At 43.4% G+C, this 21,076-nt stretch overlaps 1 protein-coding gene and 1 long non-coding RNA gene across 10 annotated transcripts in view; both read right to left on the bottom strand.

Annotated features, from left to right (window-relative positions):
• The window catches only part of AUTS2 (activator of transcription and developmental regulator AUTS2), a 1,184,853-nt gene extending 1,170,968 nt beyond the window's left edge, over positions 1–13,885 (bottom strand). For 5 of the 7 annotated variants that reach the window (XM_085015600.1, XM_085015603.1, XM_085015601.1 and 2 more), the window contains exon 1: positions 12,378–13,885. In XM_085015600.1, the coding sequence (XP_084871726.1) occupies positions 12,378–12,686 (309 nt within the window). In that variant the 5' untranslated portion in view covers positions 12,687–13,885. 7 annotated transcript variants of the gene reach the window in all.
• A 3,323-nt stretch (positions 13,886–17,208) lies between these two features.
• LOC146404399 (uncharacterized) overlaps positions 17,209–21,076 on the bottom strand; it is an 87,345-nt gene continuing 83,477 nt past the window's right edge. For all 3 annotated transcript variants that reach the window (XR_014840374.1, XR_014840375.1, XR_014840376.1), the window contains one exon: positions 17,209–19,549. This is a non-coding gene — a long non-coding RNA (uncharacterized LOC146404399). The remainder of the gene's footprint in view (positions 19,550–21,076) is intronic.

Genomic DNA, 21,076 nt, shown 5'->3' with positions numbered 1-21,076 from the left:
GCTACAGATGTATGAGTGGCAGCCACCTATGGTAAGCTCCTGATCTTACAAAGAAAATAAAGAACATCCCAAAAGACAGTCAAGTACTCTCCCTTCCCTAAATCCTATGATTATACCTAGAAAATCCTTTGTAATCAAGACAGTTTTCCGCAGCAACAAAGAACAAATAAATGTGGTCTACCAGAGACTCATTTGGTGCACTCACAAAAATGAATCTGTATTAAAAGAAAAGTGGAAAGGGGTGAGGAGCACAAGCTTTGAGGTCAGGAGAAACCACTGCATTTTGTGCCTCTCTTGTACTGGACAACCTTGGGCAAGTTGACTTAACCTCTCTGAGCTCCAGTGTCTTTAACTGTGAAATAGGAATATCGTTCATTTTTCCACAGCATAACTCTTAATGAGACAATGAAAGCAAGATTCTAAGCACAATGGCTGGCACACTGTAAGTACTGAGCAAATAGTAGCCCCCTTTTCTAAAATCTCTCTCCATGGGATTTTTGTAGAAACAGATCAACTCTAAATAAGCACTGACGGAGTACTTACTATGCATGGATTCTGAGAGCCTCAAATACCCCAAGAAGGATATAGGAAGGGAGAGTACAGAGGCTAAAAGAATAGAGTGAAATAAAACAACACATTAGAAATATAGGAAGGTAACTCTGGCTCTCTTTTTCCAAATTTCCAGTTATATGCTCAAATGAAACACAATAAGCCATGACAGAGAATACACTAGACCACAAAAAATTTAATCGCACCTTAACTTCCCACCAGATCCCAAACAAACCCAGAGTACGCTGTGTTATGGTTAACACTTCAAAAACTCACTTAGGCTGGCCCCAAGATCTCAACCCATGGGAAAATCATTTCAAAAAGAGGAACTACTCTGAAAGCTAAGAAATAAAGCATCACTCTGACCTAATCTGTATCCCAGCATTGAGATTATCAATAAGTTTATGATTATTATTACTGTTCTTATTATCTGTGATTCTGGAAACAGAACTGCTGTAGACAGAATTAACTCTGGATTGAAATACAGATAAAGAATGGCTTTACTATAAAGGTTTGAAGTCTGAATGATCCAAAACACATCGCCAAAACATTTAACCATTTTTCTAAAGTGATCAAGGAGCTAGAAGTGTAGATACGCTTAGATAAAAAACAGTTTTGATACTTTCAGATATTACACGAGACTACCTCTAAACACAGGAAATATTTCTGGAATCACATTATATATTCAATACTTAAAAACAGTTAATTCCTTCAACTGAAGGTGACCTGGAACAATCTGGGCTATTTCTGTATTTATTAGACTAATCAAACTGATTTTAAAACAACCCAACTGTCTAATGCAGCAGGTTTTAACACTCAGGTGTGAAATCGCACCTCCAGCACACAGGCTGAATTATCCCCCAGCCTCTCACCTGTAATTATCATTTGCTCCCTCCCCAGGTGGCTCTTGGTATCTTCCTAGGCTCACATCTGTAAGTACAAACTCCCTCCGGGGCCTCATATGCTATGAAGGTAGGAAGGAGGACAAAAACAAACTTTATGCTGGCTTAGACAACATCTACTAAACACTTCTATTTTCAACACACAGCACATGGGCAATTTGATGAAATTAAAATACTCTTACATCACCACAGTTAACGGTAAGTATTTTTCAAATAAAAAGGGGAAATTTACTTCACAGTTCCTATAGAGGCCAGCTTCTTCCACTAAGGCCAAGTCCCAAAATTTAGCAAAAGATCTTTCATCAGTTGAGAGGGCGTAATTAGATGTTTTGATTAAAGCATTTTCCTCCCCTGGTTAACAAGATATAACAGATGTCACCGACTTCCCTAATAACAATACAGCCTTGTAGTTGGCATCTTTACAATTTTAAAACTAAACTGTCATATAGAAAAATTATAGCTAGGGTGTCTCTGTACAATCATGACTCTGAAGTGGTTATGACATGCCTGGACTCCCCAATGGAACAGATATGGAAATCATACTCCATATTCATAGCCGAAAGCCCTCCTCAGCACACACTGGAAAACCAACCTCTGAAATCTGAATGACGCGGGCTTATTCAAATCACCACCAATTATTCCTGGAAGCACCGACCAAGTAAAGTATGAAACCTGTACAGAAAATGCAAATCTCACAGTCACTTTCTTCCAGCAGCACATGCAGAAAAATGTCTTCAGGAAAAGCAATGCCCATCTAAAGAGACTCACTTTACCAAAATCCAAGGTTCTCTAAAGAGAGAAGAGCACCATACTTGATTTTTCTTTTAAAGCATATTTTTCACACTAAGATTCCCCTGGGGCCTTCATCCAATTTACAAAAATTCGATTTACACCAATTCTGTCAACATATCAGTCCGGGGTGTAACTAGAGACAGACCTGCATTTTAAGTAAGAGGCAGCCTCTCTGATTGAAGTTCAACTCAAATATCCTGGTTTAACAACTCCATTAATGACATGAAGCACAGATCTAAAGATTACTCAGCCCCTTGGTCAGTCGCATGTGTTATTTATAGGACAGTATATCAATCATGTCTTCCCGTTATTATTTCCTACTTTCTGGGTCTAAGCTATTTGGTCTGCCAAATTAATACATTCCATTGCTGCTGCAAATCTAAACAATGCTTGATAAAAGATTAATAAAATAGTTGGGTTCTCTGCAACCACATACACACCCAGAGAAATTCATCAATGTCTTTTTATTTGCATATTTGGCTGACTGCCCCCTGCAGCAAATATGTAAGGCACAATGCTCAGGTCTCCTGTTTTACGGTTTGTATTTAATTCAGGGTGTCAATCTGCTTCTGTTTTAATTACATCCATCTTGATATGTTATTACAATCTTATGAAAACTTCTTTTCATTATATGAATGGCTATAAATATATACACATGACAAACAGTTGTTATAAATTTTCTGGTTCAGCAGTCAACAGGCAAGATGCCTTAGCCAACACATCATGTGGATTTAATATTTTGAGTCTTTCTTCTTCAAAAGAAAAGTTTGGTTGAGTCTTCAACTCATCCATACTCCAAGGTTTACTTGTTTCAAATGCTCTGCTACCAATGTTGGTAAGTTGCTCTGAGTCTCTCTGAATTGCCAGGCTGAAGAAAATATTCTACCCCCCACCCCATTACTAAAATTTTAAGTGGGCCACATTAAGATCATCTTATATCCAAACAGTTATTTTATCTTTCCATTGGACAGTCAAGGATAAGAAAGCCTCTTATCATTACCCTAATATTTATTTTTTCTTTCACATTCTCATTAAGAGGGTGGGGAAGAGGGGTGTTAAAAAAGACTAATAGATCTGCAGAGAAAGGGCAATGATGAAAGGGAAAAGCAGAATGCTTTTAAAAGGTTCTTGATACTGAGTAATAATCAGAAGATTTATAAGAAAAAAACAGGAAGCTTTCTAATCATGGGTGATCATTCTCATTTGTAGTATTACCTCTGCTTAAACACACACACACACAAAATCCTTCCAAGGTTCTCAATCCTTGGGAATCCAAATGCTAAGGAGAAGCACACAGTCTCCTAGTTTCACTGGCTAACAGTGAGAGCCTCTAACCCCCAGAGTGATCTTAAGCAGGACAATTAACCCCTCTGGGCTGTGTTTTCATTTGCAAAATGAGAGGTAGAACTACAGCATTTCTAAAGACAACAGCTGTGCCTCTAATGCCACTCTTGGCTTAGAAAGCACAGCGGCCAACAATAGCGCGGGTGAAATGGATCAAAAGATTGCTCTGAAAAAGTTCAGGCCCTAACTTTGGAGTAACACCTCCTAAAGATGAAGCTCTGCTCATTAACCTCAAAACTGTAATTTTATACAAATAATCAAACTGATCAGCCTAACAAATGAGGAAGGAGCAAACTTGGCAATACACAGCCATGCACCATACCAAATGCTTGTTTCCCCTCTTGTTCCAGTGAAACTATAATTTCCCTTGAACTATATAAAATCATTTCTTAGAACAGCACAATCCAAGACCTTCATTACTTCTGCCAACTGAACATGTAGAGAGAGAATGAATGGGTGGAGCATTGGAATTTCTAGAATGTGGCCAGAAAACAAGTGATAATCTAATGTTCAACTATTGTTCCATCTACATTTTCATTGCCTTAGGGTTTTTTTTTTCCCCCTTGCTTAGTTTTTAACTTTGAAACACTATTCACTAAACCACCTTTAGCCAGTAGGCAGAACTGAACAGAGACCCTAGCAAACAAACCCCCCACCAAAAAAAAAGTCTACTTCAGTGCAACTACAGAGAAATCAATGGAATACTGGACTCTTAATTCCTCTTTTCAAAGTTCTCAGACATCACTGCCGTCAGAAACTCTGCAGAAACCTAAAGTGAGGTTGGTGGTGCTCTGCCACACCGTCAGGTAGGTGTGGAGACAAGGAAAACCACATCCCCACGTCCCTCAGGAATCATTACAACTTGACCATGGCTTTGACTTAAACCCTATCCCAGTTCAGTCTAAAAGTATCAGATTTCACCCATATGACCAAGAGTTGCAATCTGCCTGCACAGACTGTGCTTGGTTATCCAGTCCAGGTCATTTCAAAATGTTTCGGTTATTAGCCATCACACACAGTACCTGCAATTTGAAGGCTTTCTGCCAAAAATGAATCCCAACCTGTCTTAGCCACTGTCCTTTACTGACACACTCTGGGCTTTTCCCTTCTCCTCTTGTGACACCGTTTTACTGCACCTGGGTTTTCCAGGGCCCAGAGGGACGGCACCACGAGGTATCGGAGCGAGCCAAAACGACAAAATGTAAAAAACGTTTGTATGTAGTTGGTCATTTGCGGTATTTGTCCAGGCAAACTCTAACCAGAGCTCAGCTATGAATGAGAACTCAGAAGGATGTGCTGATAATAGCCCAGAAGACTGAGGCAAGCAATTTACCTTCACTGGGCTAATTTCAGAGTCCCGCAAACAGACTCTCAATGTTCAAATAATGCAGTTTAGAACTGCAAGTTTCTACATGTCATTCGGAATTTCCTAAATCCATCACCTTTTACTAACTGCATTCATAATTTTGACAGCTCTACTAATAAAGAGAGGAGAAAGAAGGGAGGGAAGTTGGGAGGGCGGAAGGGAGAGAAGCAGCGGGTGGTGGGGAATCTGCTGGATCTTAAGATGAGACTGACATATGCACTAGAAGGTGAAATAAACACCTATAAAGACAGCAGCAATACCCATGATTTCAGACTACAAGTCTCCCCTGCAAAGGACAGAATCAGAGACTGGAAAGGACAGACACACAGAAGACTATACTTGCTTAGTCCCTTCCTAAGCAAGCAAAGGAAGCCAGTCTAAGTGTCCCCGCCTCAGTTACTAACAGCATAAAGAGGACATATTCTTTGTGATCTTACAAAGACAAGCACTGACTGCATACGCCGCTACCTGCCAGGCTTATTAGAAGAAATGAAGGAAGAACACAGTTCAGATCTGGAAGAAGGAACACAAACGTAGGGTCTCACCAGCTTTAAATTCTATGCCCCACTTCTAGGAGAAAAAAAAAAATTGCATTCATCTATTCATGGAACAGGTACAGATTATGTAAACTCTTCTGACCCAACTAAATGTCCCTAACTAGGCTTTGATCCGCTCCTGCCTCAGGTTTCCCAAATTAATTTCCACCCAGCTCTTCCAAACTTCAATTATTTAGAGCTTTTAAATCTGATTTTTTTCAGAACTTCCTCAAATAAAGAGCTGCTATCCCATTACCAAGTTCTTTTTCCTAAGTCAACAAAACACTGTATTTAATCCTGAAAAAAAAGTGTTGTTTCTTGAGGGGAAAAAAAAAAATAGCATGAGGCAACTTTTTTAAAAAGTTAAACTACATTTAGTATATTAGTGTATTAGAGCATAGGGGTAAAATAAAATAAAATGTAAAAACACTAACCCACCATTCACCCTATGTACATACACCCCCTTCTTCCATCAAGAAGCGCTACAGACCTTCTGCCCAAAGGCTTCCAAACTTGGCAAGTGAAACATAAATTATTCTTTAACAACTATTATTTTCTCAGTTTGAGAACCTTATTTCTAATCCTAACACTCTCAAACTAAATAATCATTTATTTTTGACAGCATATAAAACTGTTGTATAGAAGAGTCTGAAAATCTCTTTATCACCCTCCTTGCTCCTCAAATCTCCTCGAATCATGGTAAATGCTGTCTTTTTTAACCCTTTTTCCATGGTGAAGGCTAGAGGAAAACACTGTCAGAAAGGCTCAAAAGCTAATCACTAACTTTGTGATTCTTTTTTAAATTTACTGATTCATTTATATCCTATTTCTTTCCTAAAAAGATCTAAAGCAGTTCATTTCAACAGCTAATACAAAGCACATGGAATCACCATATCGAAATCTTCGACCTCATCTCACATAAATACTTCTGAAGTGACGCTCGGCCTTGAACAGTGACATACTGAAATTCAGTAAGTACAGTAAAATATCTGAATTCACCACCAGGCACATAATTCACAGTCCTCTTTTTCTGTAAACTTTCTCACCACTTAGGAACTCCTTAGATCCTAAAGCTACACAGGTTGTCAAACATGAAATGCTTGAACTGACCCATTTACTCAGAAGTCCCATCTCAAACCTCCCAAGATAGAAAAGGAAAAATATAACAGAAACAAAGCTCTACAGCCTTCCCTGACTGCTGAACAGAAGGGTTCTGACCTTTCTTGAAGAAGCATTCATACATAAGCGAGCAAAAGGCAGATAATTTGAGACCTTTATTTTAACATCAGTGTCAACCTCCTTTCTCATCCAGCCTTTCTTTCTTTCTTCCTTCCTTCCTTTCTTCCTTCCTTCCTTTCTTCCTTTCTTTCTTTCTTTCTTTCCTGGCTTGCTAAAAGGCAGCAATACAGGAAACCAGGAAACCAGAAGAAAACAAGAGAAGATAAAACTCCCTGGCTAGAAAGAAGCTTGGTGGTATCAGACTTGGGGTGCTATCACACTGAAAGAACTTAATGAGAATCACTCACCAATACTCACCTCATGGTGGGGTTGCTAACAATCAATGTAAGGGCTGACACCAGGCAGGGAAAGGGAGCAGGATGAGAAGTGGACTAATCATGGTTATTTTCATCTTACACTCCCCTTGCCACTCCCACTTAAGCAGCAGCCTCCATTCCCACTTGAAACCTCTGTTCCTGTTTGGTTTTGTCTTTTTTTCCAAGTTGTCTACCATCAGCTCACGTACCCTACATGCAGAGATTACCAAGTCCCAAATTTGGAAGAGACACTTAAGATCTTTTCCAGTATCTCCCATACTAGGTTATGGATTATGAATTACAATGCCAAGAAGGAAGGTGCCTTGTGGTCAAATAAATTAGGAAATAAGGTGCATCACATCTCCTTATCCGATATTCAAAACTCACATACACATTAATATAAGACTTCTAATTCTGGCAGAACACATCATCCATTTAATTTTGTGTGGTCCATCAAGTTCCAAAACTCTCTGAGAGGAGATCACATTATTTGGGTCTAGAACACAACCTAGGAATGTATGCTCCCTTACAGCTTTGCTCTAGAACTACTCTAACCCTCTCAACCAGTGGAAAAAGAACACATTGCTTTTAGAGGGTGCCTTCCAGGTCACTCAACAACTTAGGACAGCCAAGCCTGGAATGCGGGTCCTCACTGGTCTCCTGACTCCCCATCTTTACTTACACAATTCTGTTCTCATTTCCACCAGCCCTTCCTTGCCCCACAATTCTAATCACTCATCTGATTTCTGTGCCCTCTTTGCCATTCCCTCCTCTCAGAAACCCCCCCACCCCTACTCCCTCCCTACCTATCCACATCACTACAACCTTCTAGGTCCCATAGGCTCCAGGAAGCCTTCTCAAAACACTTCAGCCTATCCCACTATTCATTCTCTGAAAGCCTATTACACTTGATATTAGGCATTCGAGTGTCTGTTTCAAAATTATTTTATAGCTGCTAGACAAGTTTATCAACTAAACGGCACACTCCCTCAAGACAGTATATATATTTTAGGTTCCTCTATACACTTTCTAATGCTGTGCACATACCAAACACTATAAATATTTGCTGACTGATATAAGGAACATGATTAATGCTGTTTTTTAAACAACTGAGGGGAAAAAAAAGTGAGATTTGACCACAGTAAATTATTAGAGCCTACTGACCTGTCATGTTATAAGTACATCAAATGCTATGCAGCCAGCCTACTTATGCTACCAATGTGTGGGCAAGCCCTGAAACAGCCAGGAAACGAAGCCCACATGAAAGTCTTGGTTTGATCCTCTATCCACCAGAAATGAGTCTGCCTTCATTTTCACAAGCCTGAAAAGCTCCAACTGGCCTCCTATTTGCTAATCCCACAATTTCATCTTTGTTTCCCCCGGTCAGTTGTACAAAAGGAGGCTGCCCTAAGAACCCAGTGCACAGCAGCAGAGCGAGGGGGGAAATAATAGTCAAATTTTCAGCCATGGTGCTCACATGGCTTCCTAGTCAAGACTACATAGAAAGAAATGCAAATAACAACAGAAAGGCACATCAGGTTATACTGACAGTAGTAGAACCCCAGCATACCCATTTATAGTTCGTTTGCTGGAAACTACTTTTTAAGGAGGCTTGTTATCAGGGGATATTCACTCTCACTCAAAGACTATCCGACTATCCCAATAAACAATACCAAATCCAAATGGTAATTCTGCTTCTCAAATGCATAATGAAAAGAACACCATGTTCAACTTTAGCCTCCTCACTTACCCTCTCATCTTCTATCATGAGGCTCTTCACAATCACATACTTGAACTTCAGGGCACAATTACTCAAGATAAGTGTCCCTGCAGAATATGAAACTACCTCAGCCAGTTCCACTGCCTAGAAAGTGTGGGACGTCTCAAACTATGTCCAGCGCTTTCATCACTTTAAATAAAAATCCAACAAGAGAGGAAAGATAATCAACATAAAAACACAGATTTTTCATTAGGCAGGTTTCTTACTTTTCCTCCAGTACTATGAGTTAAACCATAGTTAGCGGGGAAGAATTTATACCAGCACATTTCATTATGAGTTAGGAGCCTCTTTTTTAAAAGGGAAGTCAGAATCAGTTACTCGGGACAAAAGTATGGAGTCAAATGATGTGTCCATTAACACCCAAAGTCTACACTTCACAGTTTGCTACTGCTCTGAACCCACATAAGCTTAAGAGCCTAGCCCTGCAAGCCAGTATTTCTAGTTTCTCATCACAACATACTAAGCAGCAAACTCGATGATACATGGTGACAAGTAATTTCCTTTCTAGACACAAAAACATAGATTTTTAAGATAAGAATTATTATAGATGCTAAGAGTTAACATTTACAAGCACTCCTGTAACATACATTTCTGTCTCAAGTTCATAGTTTAGTTGCCTGTTTCCTAATAAGCCCTCATATTTCCTGGTGATCGTTCAGGAAATCTTCCAAAGTGAGTACAGTGGGGCACCAGAGGCTTTACCTCAATGATCACCACACACATGTTTCTGGCCATCCAGCACAGACCCAAATGTGATACACAGCAAACAGATCCACCTTGTCCCACAAAACCAGACATACATGACAGTTTTTATTTCTCATTGTATGTTTTTAATCTGAAAAGCTTATTTATGGGAAAGCTCTACAAAAACTGGGACTCCTAAATGTGAACACTGACAGGATACTGGATGATATTCGGGAAATGTTGCTAATTTACCAAGTTTCTTGTTTGTTTGTTTTCTGAGCCATTATCACTTAAAAATACATAATATCTCACATCACATCAGGGAGGAGGGGATGACTAGATGGGATATCAATGAGTTGACAATCGTTGAACCTTGGTGATCGGTACATTGGGACTTGTTATTCTGTTCTCTGTACTTCCGTAAATTTTCTATGAAGTTTTAAAGAAACTTTATACCCATGCAAAGATATGGGAATGATATTCAGGTATGAAGGCAGGGTGATTTCAGCTCACCAAAGTAACCTGGGTTCTGAATCCAGAAAAGGGAAAGAAAAATAATCACAGCAAGGAAAGAAATGGTATTAACGGTACACTTTGACCTTGTTCTTTTAAAATGTAAAGGTTTTTACACTCAAAAGAAACTAAAATGGGCATGTTTTTGCTCAAAAGCCAAATGGATAGATATACACATACAAGCCCAGCCAAATACTTATTAAAAGTAAAACAATCAAAAACAACTGCGTAAGTTCTAACTCTGCCTGGCCTTCAAAAATGTTCATGGGAACCTGCAGGCCCCTCTTGCTTACTTACTGACAGGGGCCACATAGCAGCCCAGGATAACCATGCAGGAAGCAAAACCACTTGTAAGCAACTCTTACAAATACTGTCCTAAACCAACCACAGAGAGCAATGGTAAACCAAATTCTAGGCAGCATTTTCTAATTTATGTACTAGGACACACGCTGCCATTTCAAGTCTTATTTTAAAACAAGAGAGAGGCAGAGAGAAAGAAAGAGGTCACACTCTACAGTACACTCCCACCTTGGCAAAGTTGAAGCCACAGTTAGAATTATCCTAATAAGTGGTGAGCCTCAACACTCAAAAGAATTGTGTAAGATCCATTTTAGCCAATAAAGCACCAGTTCTAGAACCAAAGGATAACTGATTCAATCACCAACATCAAAATCTATGGCCACTAATACCACCACCTTCCCTTCCTCCCCAACCACTGGCCACCATCCACCACCATCACCACCAGCAGCCCAACCAAAAAAGCAGTTCAAACAGAAAAGAACAACCTGACAAGAAGGCTTCCTTTTTAAAAATTTTTAAACCTGACACCCAAACACACACACACACACACACACACACACACACACGCACGCACACACAGAGCAACCTAAACCTGTACAGTTACTGCCACGTGATATTTAAGCTGTCATTAACAAAGCTTGCATTTGAGCATTGCAAACTGTACTATAATAACAGCAAAAACCAAAAGAAAGGGAAAAGTTTCTTTCAGGAACCTCAAACCATCACATCAGGTGCAGGAAAGGCTAGAAACCAACTCCTATCTTGGTTTTGTGCTTAAGAAAGCCGGACCAACTCTGCAGAATCTCAAAGCGCTCTGTGTGTGTGGAGTGTTGGGGGTGGGGAGAGGAAGGTGGGGGAAAGAAAAAGGGGGTGACATTTATGGACACCAGTAACTGATGCCAGCACCAAAACAGACCCGTCCAGGTAAACAGAGTTTCCCTCTGACCCCTGGACAATCTCCCTCTATCTGTGCCCCCCCCACCCCAAAGAACAGGTTAGCTAGCAGGAAAATGTGCATTTGGAAATCAACGCTGCAGGTGCCCAAGGAATAAAGAAAGACATACATAGATATACACACACAAAGCCAATCAGCAAAAAAAAAATGAAAACACGCAAAAAAAAAAAAAAAAAAAGGAAAAGGAAAAGGAGAGGGACAATTGGGTGACAAGCCCTTCAAATACCAGCTAGGATTTTATTCTTTCCTCCCACTAGCCCTCCCTGGTGTACCTTTTTCTGTCCTTTAACGGAATTACTCATGTACACACACATGTGCATATGTATGTGTATAGATAATAGTACAATTAACCCTTTCTGTAATAGAGCCCCGTTCGGAATACAGAAAGATATTCCATCCTTTCCTCTCCTCCCTCCCCTCCTCCCTCCTTTCTCCCAACCAGGAGAAAACGCCCCCTTCCCCAGCCTTACCCAAAAAGAAAAAAGAAAAAAAAAAAGAAATAAGAAATAAGGAAGGAAAGAAAAGAAAAGAAAGAAGAGAAGAAAAAAGGGGAGGAAAAGGCAGGAGATGGGGGCAAAGAACCACAAAACCCCATCAGTCTCCGGTCCCGAGGACACCCAGGAAAGGTCTATACTACACAGACACACACATAGGGACATATGGCTCTGTAGAAAGCACACAGAGAACCGTCCACAGGCGCCCCAAACCCAGCAAAGAGACTTCCACCAGCCAAGAAGCCATGATTGGGGAGGGAGAGGAGGAAGGAGTAGGGGCAGAGCTCTCCGTGAAGGGGGGCGCATTGTTGTGATGCCTGAACCCCTTTCTTTCTGCCCATCTGCTGCGGAGGGGGTGCAGGGAGGGGGCGCAGGGGGAAGGCGAGCGAGAACGAGGAAACCAGGAGACCAGGCACGGCTTGGCGATTCCCTCCTGCTGCCTGTCTGCCCGCGCCCCCAGCTCCCCCCCCCCCAACAATAAGACCTCAGCCCAGACAGACAGCCAGCCAGACCGACGGGAGCGCGACGGGGGAGGTAGCAGGCCGGGCACGGCCGGGCACAGCCGGGCGGTGGGGGGTGGGGGTCGTGCCTATAAAGGGAAACCGGGGCGAGGGGGGTCCCCCTTACCTCCAGCGCTTCAAAAGTGACAAAGCTGGTCATGGCAAATCCATCAATGATGTCCTCTTCGGCCGAGGTGGACTCTCTCCGCTTCCTCCGCGGGGGTCTGGGCCGGGACGGGGCGGAGGACGGGGGCTTCCCATTGTCTTCCTTGTCGGAGCCCGACGACGAGGCGAGCGAGGGCGCCCGGGTCCGGCCGGCCCCGCCGCCGCCGGCCGCGCCGGCCCCCAGCCCGCCCCGGGAGCGCCTCTCCCGGTCTCGCTGCGACCGCGACCGCCGCTTTTTGCGGAGTCCATGGCCCCGCGTCGGGCCATCCATGGCTCTGCCGCGCCGGGGTCTCCCCGCTCGCCGCCTGCCCGCCACAGGCTCCGGCCGCGGCCGCACAAAAAAATTGACACCAACCCCTCCCTCCCCCTTCTCGGCTTCCCTCCGCCCCGAGGAGGGCGCGGGGGAGACGGCGGCCGAAAGAAGGGAGAGAGGGGAAGAAAGAGAGGAGAAAGAAAAGGGGGAAGGGGCGGAGAGAGGGAGGAGGGACGGGAGCGAGGGCGAGAGGCGAGGAGCCCAAGTGCGGGGCTGCCCACAGCACCGAGGGTCGGAGATTCCTGTGAGCAGCGCCGAGCAAAGTAATGGCTGAACACACAGGTCTCCTTTAGAGGGGAAAAAAAAATAACTCACCAAGCAGGCAATAAATCAGAATAGCGGAATGCTTTGATCAAGAGACTGGGAGGCTCCGGGGAGCCCTCCCCGCGGCCATTCTCCGCCGCGCCCCCCGCCCCCCGAAAACGCCTGGGCCCCCCCCGATTCTAAATCGGGTCCGAAAAGGTCGCGGGAAAGTGGGGGCAATGAACTTCACCCGCCCCTCGCGCAGGAAAACACCCCCGCCGCCTCTCACACACGCCTCAGAGAAAACTCACTCCCAGGCTCCAAAATTTTTAAGAAATGCAGCCAGGGGAGGCCAAGGCTTCCGAGCGACCTGAGAGGAACGAGACCCCCCAGAGAGGGAAGCATAATAATGAAATAATTAGGAGGGGAAGAGGGCGAAACTGGAAGAGGTGGAGGAGAAGGGAGGTGGAGGAAGGGAAGGAGGATGCTGGAGCAGTTGTGGGGTTTGCTTTTAGGGCTTGGAGGGGGGAGGAGAGGGAGATGAAAGAAGAGAGGCAGCAGCCCCTGACGCTGCCACCCGCCCCCCCTCCTCAAAAAATATCTTTTCCAGTCCCAGAGAAGAGGTCACCCTTCCTCAAAAAAGGGAGGGGGCGAGTCAGTCGACGAGGAAAGCAGAAAGAAATCTCCAGCGGGAGAGACACCGGTGTGCCGCCGCCGCTGCCTCTTCTCTTCGCCCAGCCGAGAAACGCGGCCAAGAAGCGCCGGGAACGCCGCTCTCGCCGCCGCCGCTAACGCTGCCGCCACCGCTAGAGCCCCGAGCCGGAGGGTGCACGGCGTGTCCCCGGGCGGCTGCAGCGGGAGCCCGGGCACGGCCCCATCCTCCGCCCGCCTGCCTCGCTCAGCTCCCGCTCCTCCCCCTCCGCGGCCAGCCCACCGCCGCCGCCGCCCGCCTCAGCCCAGCCCCGCGCCCGCCCGCGCGCGCCGCGAGCACGCGCACCGCCCTCCCCGCGCCTCTCCCGGCGCGCGCTCCCGCCCCCGCGGCCCCGGCCCGCTGGATCACGTGGCCGGCCGGGCTCCCTCCTCCCCCGCCCCCTCCCCAGTTGTAGAATGTGTAGAAAGCAAAAGGCTGGGGGCTGGCCGCGCTCGCGAGCCCAGGGCATGCGCGCTGGGGCGGCCGGGCCTGCGCACTGGGGGCGGAGGGGAGCGGGGAGTGGGAGAAAGGGGGGCAGGCGGGGGCGTGGAGGGGGCCGCCCGCGTGGGGTCTGCTGTGGCCCGCCAGAGTTGGCGCGTGAGGGTGTGGAAACCTCGGCACGATCCCACTAGTCGCAGAAAAGGGGCTTGTGGGCCACTGTCCCCTTTCTGCTCCACGCACCTAGCTCCGCGCCCCCCGCACCCTTCTCGGGACACTTATCCTTGGACCCCCTACCCTGGGACAGCTGGAGGCACCCCGGCCGCCTTCTCGGGAGGTCCCCAGGGTATTTTCCTTGGCGACCTGTGCAAGGAGAGAAGGAGGGATTTCAGGGAAGGGATACAAGAGCGGGGGCACTTCCCCGGTAAATGAGGGGGGGCGCGACAGCAGGCGAAAGAAAAGGCAGCGGTGCCAAAGCGCTGGCCTCAGCCCCTGGAGGGCACCGGGAGGCCCCAAGGCAGAGTTGGAAACTTTTCTTCCACGTGGTAGCACAACGCGTGGCCGAGTGACCCCGCACTAGAATGACCTCCGAGCCTCCAAGCAGGGGCCCTTGAAACGCGCAAGAGGCTTGGAAACAGGGAGCGCGCGCGTCCAAGGCCGAACTTGAACTTAGGCGGCAGCCGCCAGGAGCGAGGAGGCGAAACTGAAGGGGCCGGGACTGCCCTAGACCAGGGACACAGTAGACCCTCAAAACGCAGACTCTGCCACCGAAGGCTTCTTTTATTTGAGCGGAGAGAGGGTTTCCCTGCTTTTCCTATCCCTGCTCCTCCTCCCGCCGCAGTGTAGCTAGTGCTTATAAAAAGTTAAGAGTTGACTGCAGCCCAAAATCGATCAACAAATGCGACCAGCCTCTCCGGGTAAAATAGCTGTATGCTTTTCAGGGCACTGGAATTTCTGATATGGATCAGAAAGATGCCAACAGCCCTTTCTCACCAGCAACCTGTTAGCTACCCGCTTCAGTTTATGTCCAGGTAGGTAAAAACTGCTGCATATCACCCCTAACCCCCAGTACCCTCCACTTGGGAAAGAAAGGGGTTATGAACTGACATTTTTCAATTGCCCACAATAAATCAGTCACCCTTCTAGACGCTTTGTACATAATTTCTCCTTTTTAAAATCTAAATTTGCACTTCTATTGGTACAACTGTAAGGAGGCGGAAAAGAAAAAGTAAATAGGTAAAAATCTGACCTAGCCAAAATTCTTTCACTCATTTCTCTTTTTTTTAGGGCCACACCCGAGGCATATGGAAGTTCCCAGGCTAGGGGTCAAACCAGGCCTACACCACAGCCACAGCAGTGCCAGATCCCCAGATCAGAGGTGTGTCTGAGACCTATACCACTGCTCACCCCAACACTAATCTCAACCCACTGAGCAGGGTCAGGGATTAAACCTGCATCCCCATGGATACTAGTCAGGTTTGTTACCGCTGAGCCACAGTGGGAACTCCCATTCATGTCTTCATTTAACACTTATTAGTTAAATGAAGTGTTAACCGTTCCTGCTATGTACCAGGCACGGTTCTAGGTACTAGAAATACAGTGGTCCACCAAACAGAGAATCTTGGATCTTAATGTTCTAGTAGGCAAGCCTCGCACATCTTGCATTTAGAACAGTTTAATGATTGGTCATTCCCTTAAGTCACACGTGTTCAGTGTCCCCATTTCCAGATCCCAGGGCTGGATCTAAACTGAGGTTGGGGATGGGCTGGGAGGATGATGGGCACCAAAAAGCAAGAGCAAAGAGGAGCAGCCACTAAACCATGAATGAGACTTGAACTTTTTGTAAGTTCAGAGAATAAAGCATTTCACCTCAGGCAAGACTGTTAAATGACTAGTTTTCTCATCTGTAATTCAAAGAAGTTCAGTTAAATGTTCAGAAAGTCCCCTTTCAGGTCTACCACTGGCCTTCTCAAAAGATGACATATTTTCAAGTAGATTGTGGGCTTCATTTCTTGAAACTAGTAACTGGTAGATGGGATCTGATGCAATTTATTAGGAACACCGTGCCACCTTCCAAAATTAACCTGTCCAAGATTAACTAAGCCTGCTGCCCCTGGAGCCATTAACTAAAACAGTACTTTTGTACAGAATGTAACTTCTGTGATAACTTTGAGGAATTGTCCCAGCAGCTGCTGAAATCCACCCTGAGGTTATCAAGCTCATGCCTCCAAAAACAGAAAAAAAAAAAGAGAAGAAATGCAAGGTCTTGAAATTTAAAGCAAGTTTCTGGACTCATTTTTAGGATTTTTAAGAATGTAGAACATAAATACTGATCAATTTCAAGGAAACTAGGAACTAATGTATAATTATAGTCACTTTTCAACAACTTTGTGGGTTGGGTTGAGGAAGGTGTGAAATTGGCAAATATAATAAAAAGTATAACATTAGTGACGTTCCAGAGTAGCCCTTGGCAGTCCTGTCTTTAAAGAGTAATGTCTGGTAGGGGAAAAAATGGATGGTAATGCACTGCATCCAAGAACCTTGCCTCTGGCAAGAGTAATTTGCAAATGCATTTTGGGATAATGTTTAAATGATTTTTTTTTTCAGGGTCCAAGTGTAGTGCTCGCTGGAATTGGTAATGCCTTTTGGGTCATAGTCTCAGTTTTCTTCCATCGGAGAATTAAAATTGTTTGTGGGAGTTCGCATTGTGGCTCAGCAGTTAACAAACCCAACTAGTATCCATGAGGACTCAGGTTCGATCCCTGGCCTCACTCAGAGGTTTAAGGATCCAGCGTTGCCATGAGCTGTGGTGTATGTTGCAGACTTGGCTTGGATCCTGTGTTGCTGTGGCTGTGGTATAGGCCAGCAGGTGCATCTCCAATTTGACCCCTACCTGGGAACCTCCATATGCTGTGGGTGCAGCCCTAAAAGACAAGAAAAAAAAATTGTTTGTTGATTATATTGCCCATATTTGTTTCTAATTCTCCAGATTGTCTATGTGGTGAGAGCTGGTGATTAAAAACCACCATATAATAAGCTAAGCACTTACTATCAACTAGCATTGTTCTAAATTGCATTAAAATAAATATCTCATTTAATGCTCATAAATTTTGAGAAAGGTTTTATTATACCTATTTTACAGGTATGTAAACTGAGGGTTAAGAAGTTCAAGCATAGTTGGCATAGCTGTTCCATGGTGAGCTGAATTTGGTCTTAGTAGCTCCAAAACTTATTCTCATAATGGTTATGCTGAAATGCCTTCCTCAAAAGAATTCCTCAAGAGATCAAATGCTATGTATATTGTACAACCACTTTGGAAAATCGAAATATCTACTAAAGTTAAATATATGAGAATGCTCTGGCCCAGAAATTTCTTTCCTAGGAATATACCAATGTAAAATATATACCAAAAGATACCTGTTAAGTATCTCGGAGCAACACTATTTATAAATAACCCTCAACTGGAAACAATCAGGACATTCATTTACAGTGAAGTAAATAATTGGTGATATATTCATATAATGAAACAGTATAGAGCACTAAGAATGAACAGTCTGCTTCTAAATGCAGTAACATGTATGAATCTCATAAATATGATGCTATGTAAAAGAACTGAGACACACAAGAGTATGTGTTGTACAAAAACAGGCAAAAATTTAGGCTATCAGAAGTTAGAATAGTAGTTATACTTGAAAGGAGCTAATGACTGAGAGGAGCCATAAATAGGGCTTCTGCGAAGTTGGTTATGTTCTGTTTCTTGGGCTTGGTACTGGTTGTACACGTGTGCTCGCATAAAACTTCATCAAGCTACACTTCTCTCTCTAATATATATTACACTTCAACAAAAAAAATTATTGCTATGGGGGGTATTGTTTGTGTACATATGAGTACCTATATAAAACTTCATTTTGTTCATGCACTGATGTCACTACCCAAATGCTCATCAACAGTCAGATGGACCAACAAGCTATGGTTTATTCACACAATACCATCTAGTATGACTGTACAATGGCACACTGTAAGTAAACCAAAATAAAGCATAGCATATCATCAGTTTTCTTACTGGGCAGAACAAAAGAGAAAGCTTAAACTTGAAATGGGCAGTTTGAATGAGCTTATAATTCATATCAGCAAAAGCTTAGGTGAATTCTTAGCTCAAAGATTGTAGCTGATAGAGAGTAAAGCTAAAAAATAATAATAATTCCAAAAGAGCTTGCTTGTTTAGTAGGGAAGACACTCAAGAGCTTCTGGAATACAAAAAGGAAAAAACTTACATCTGCATTCAGGAATAAACTACTTAACCCAAGAGAGCCTCTCCAGTTGTGCACCTTTTATTCAAATCAATGATTAATTCAAACTACATCTTGAACATTCAACCTTGACTAGTCAGAGAATACTATTATAGCTCAACAGCTGAACTAAACTATGAGCCTTCTACCCATCAGATAGCTATTCTTGGTATTAGATTTTCTAAATTACTAAATTTTTACATCCCCCTAAGTCTTACACTTTGCACTCTGCCAACACGGCAATTATTAATACATCCTTCTTGATATTACATAGTGGTATAAAATATTTTAACTTAATTTATTAGGAAAATTGATTTTTAACTCAAGGCACTAAGGTTTATGTTTTGGCCATTTATAGCTTTCAGTTACATACTTTGTGTGTGTGTCTGCCCTGAGACCAAGGTAGAACTGAGCTGGTTAATGGGCCTGTTTTTATGCCATTTTCAAATGAGCAAATAAGGAGATAAACACCTTTAATGTCCCTTCTTTAACACTCATAAGTCGTTTTTAATAATAACTATTCCTGGGGAGAAGTGATAGCTTGCATAAACTGACAGGTAGCCCATCGGTAATAGCATTGTTGTAACTTTGCCCTAATTATCACCTGCTGTTTTATTTTATTTGGCACTAGAAGTTGTTTTTCAAACTGTAGTTTTAATGTTCAAAAAAAGGGAGGAGTTCCCACTGTGGCACAGTGGGCTAAGAATCCAGTTGCAGAGACTGGGGTCACTGCTGAGGCATGGGTTCAATCCTTGGCCCAGTGCTGTGGGTTAAAGGATCCAGCATTGCCACAGCTTTGGTGCAGATTGCAGCTGCAGCTTGGATTCCATCCCTGGCCCCAGAAACTTCCATATGTCTATAGTGGGCCCATAAAAAAAAAGAGAGAGAGGGAGAGAGGAAACATGTGGTTCAATGCGCTATATGTTGTGCCACTTTCATATTGTGTGATAAACTTTTCATCACCTCTGCCTGTGCCCTTGATGAATCATATATCAATCAACCCACTGTCTTCAGACTCTGCCACATGAAGGCCAATGAAAGATACCTGCTTGTGGCCAAATGATCTTCATGTGAAAAGTAGTTCTGGCAAATTTAACAAGCTTTAGATTGTGACAAAACCAACGAGTCTTCCAATTCCTTCTCAGGGCAGTCCTTTGTACCTGAAGAATCGACATGGTCAGGTGGGGAAATTAACGGATGATCATAAGAAAAAACTTTAAATGACTCTCTAATACTACTAATGGGAGATCTCCATATTTATCACTGATTATAACCTTGAGGATCAATTTCTATATTGGATTTGGTAGATGACTTGTGATGGTTCATGATTTTATCTTCATTTTCATTTGAAGAGCAGTACAGATCTAAAAGGATCAGGAGTTCCCATCGTGGTGCAGGGGAAACGAATCCGACTAGGAACCATGAGGTTTCGGGTTTGATCCCTGGCCTTGCTCAGCAGGTTAAAGGTCCAGCGTTGCCATGAGCTGTGGTGTAGGTCACCGACGCGGCTCAAATCTGGCGTGGCTGTGGCTGTGGCGTAGGCTGGTGGCTACAGCTCCGATTGAGACCCCTAGCCTGGTGACTTCCATGTGCCGTGGGTGCGGTCCTAAAAAGAAAAAAAAAAAAAAAGGATCTAAAAGAATCAGATTCAGACAAGGTATTATCCTAGTTGAAGAAATATCAATCCTTTGAAATTACATGAAGAATATAATAAATGATAGCCCAAACTCCTGTTTACAAAGTCTAGGAAATTATTTAACATCACATCTGTGTTCAAGGCCTTTCACGATTTGGTCTCAATTACATTATTAACCTCTTTTTCCAGCATGTATATTTCTCTGCATCCTAAGCTAGCTCTTGTCCAGAACACTTCCATGCGTCTACCCATGCTAGTCCATCACCTCAGAATCTCCTTTCCTGCCATCTGGACTTACTAAATTTCTACTCATCCATCAAGACCAATTTATTCATCAATGCCAACTCATAAGCTTTTTAGCTTATGCAGATTGCTACTTCCATTCAGAATTAACAGCCTCTTCTCTGCTTATGCGGCACTTTAATTTATGTATGTTTGAATGTATTATTATTTATTTCGAAATAATCATGTACTCTCCCAGAAGCTTAAAAAATAAAACTTTTCCAAAACACTTGAACCCTCTCATGTACTTCCTTGGTACTGTGTCATCTTCCGTCTCCACTCCTAAGCCTTCCTTCCACTTCCCCACCCTTCTCACAAAGGATCATTATCCTAAATTCCATGTTTACCATTGCATGCATTTCTCTACAATTTCATTCCATTGGAAGTATCCCTAAACGACATAGCGTCTTCTTTTGCATGTTTGAAAATTTGCATAAATGATATTAATCCAAATCTACTCTTCTAAAACTTGTTTTTTATATTCAGCGTTTTATTTGTGAGAGTTATTGATGTTGATACATATAGTTCCTATGTATTCATTTTCACTGTTGCCTCGTATTCCAGTATATGACTATTCCTTAACATAATCCTTTATATCTTCTCAACAGACATGTAGGTTTTTTACAGTTTTTGTCATCACAAATGCACAGATGCACAAGGAGACATGACCCCCTTTTTCCACACTACTGTTACAAAACTTATCCCACTCTTCTATTATTTTGTAATTGTATACACATCGCATGACTTTTTTTTTTGCTTTTTAGGGTGG

This window comes from Sus scrofa, chromosome 3 (assembly GCF_054392235.1).
Source record: "Sus scrofa isolate SSC_HxYL_T2T_F1_AM1 chromosome 3, Sscrofa_HxYL_maternal_Yorkshire_Landrace_v2.0, whole genome shotgun sequence".
NCBI lineage: Eukaryota > Metazoa > Chordata > Mammalia > Artiodactyla > Suidae > Sus > Sus scrofa.
The sequence above is the reverse complement of the archived record's forward strand: the minus strand, read 5'-3'. Positions and strand labels throughout refer to the sequence as shown.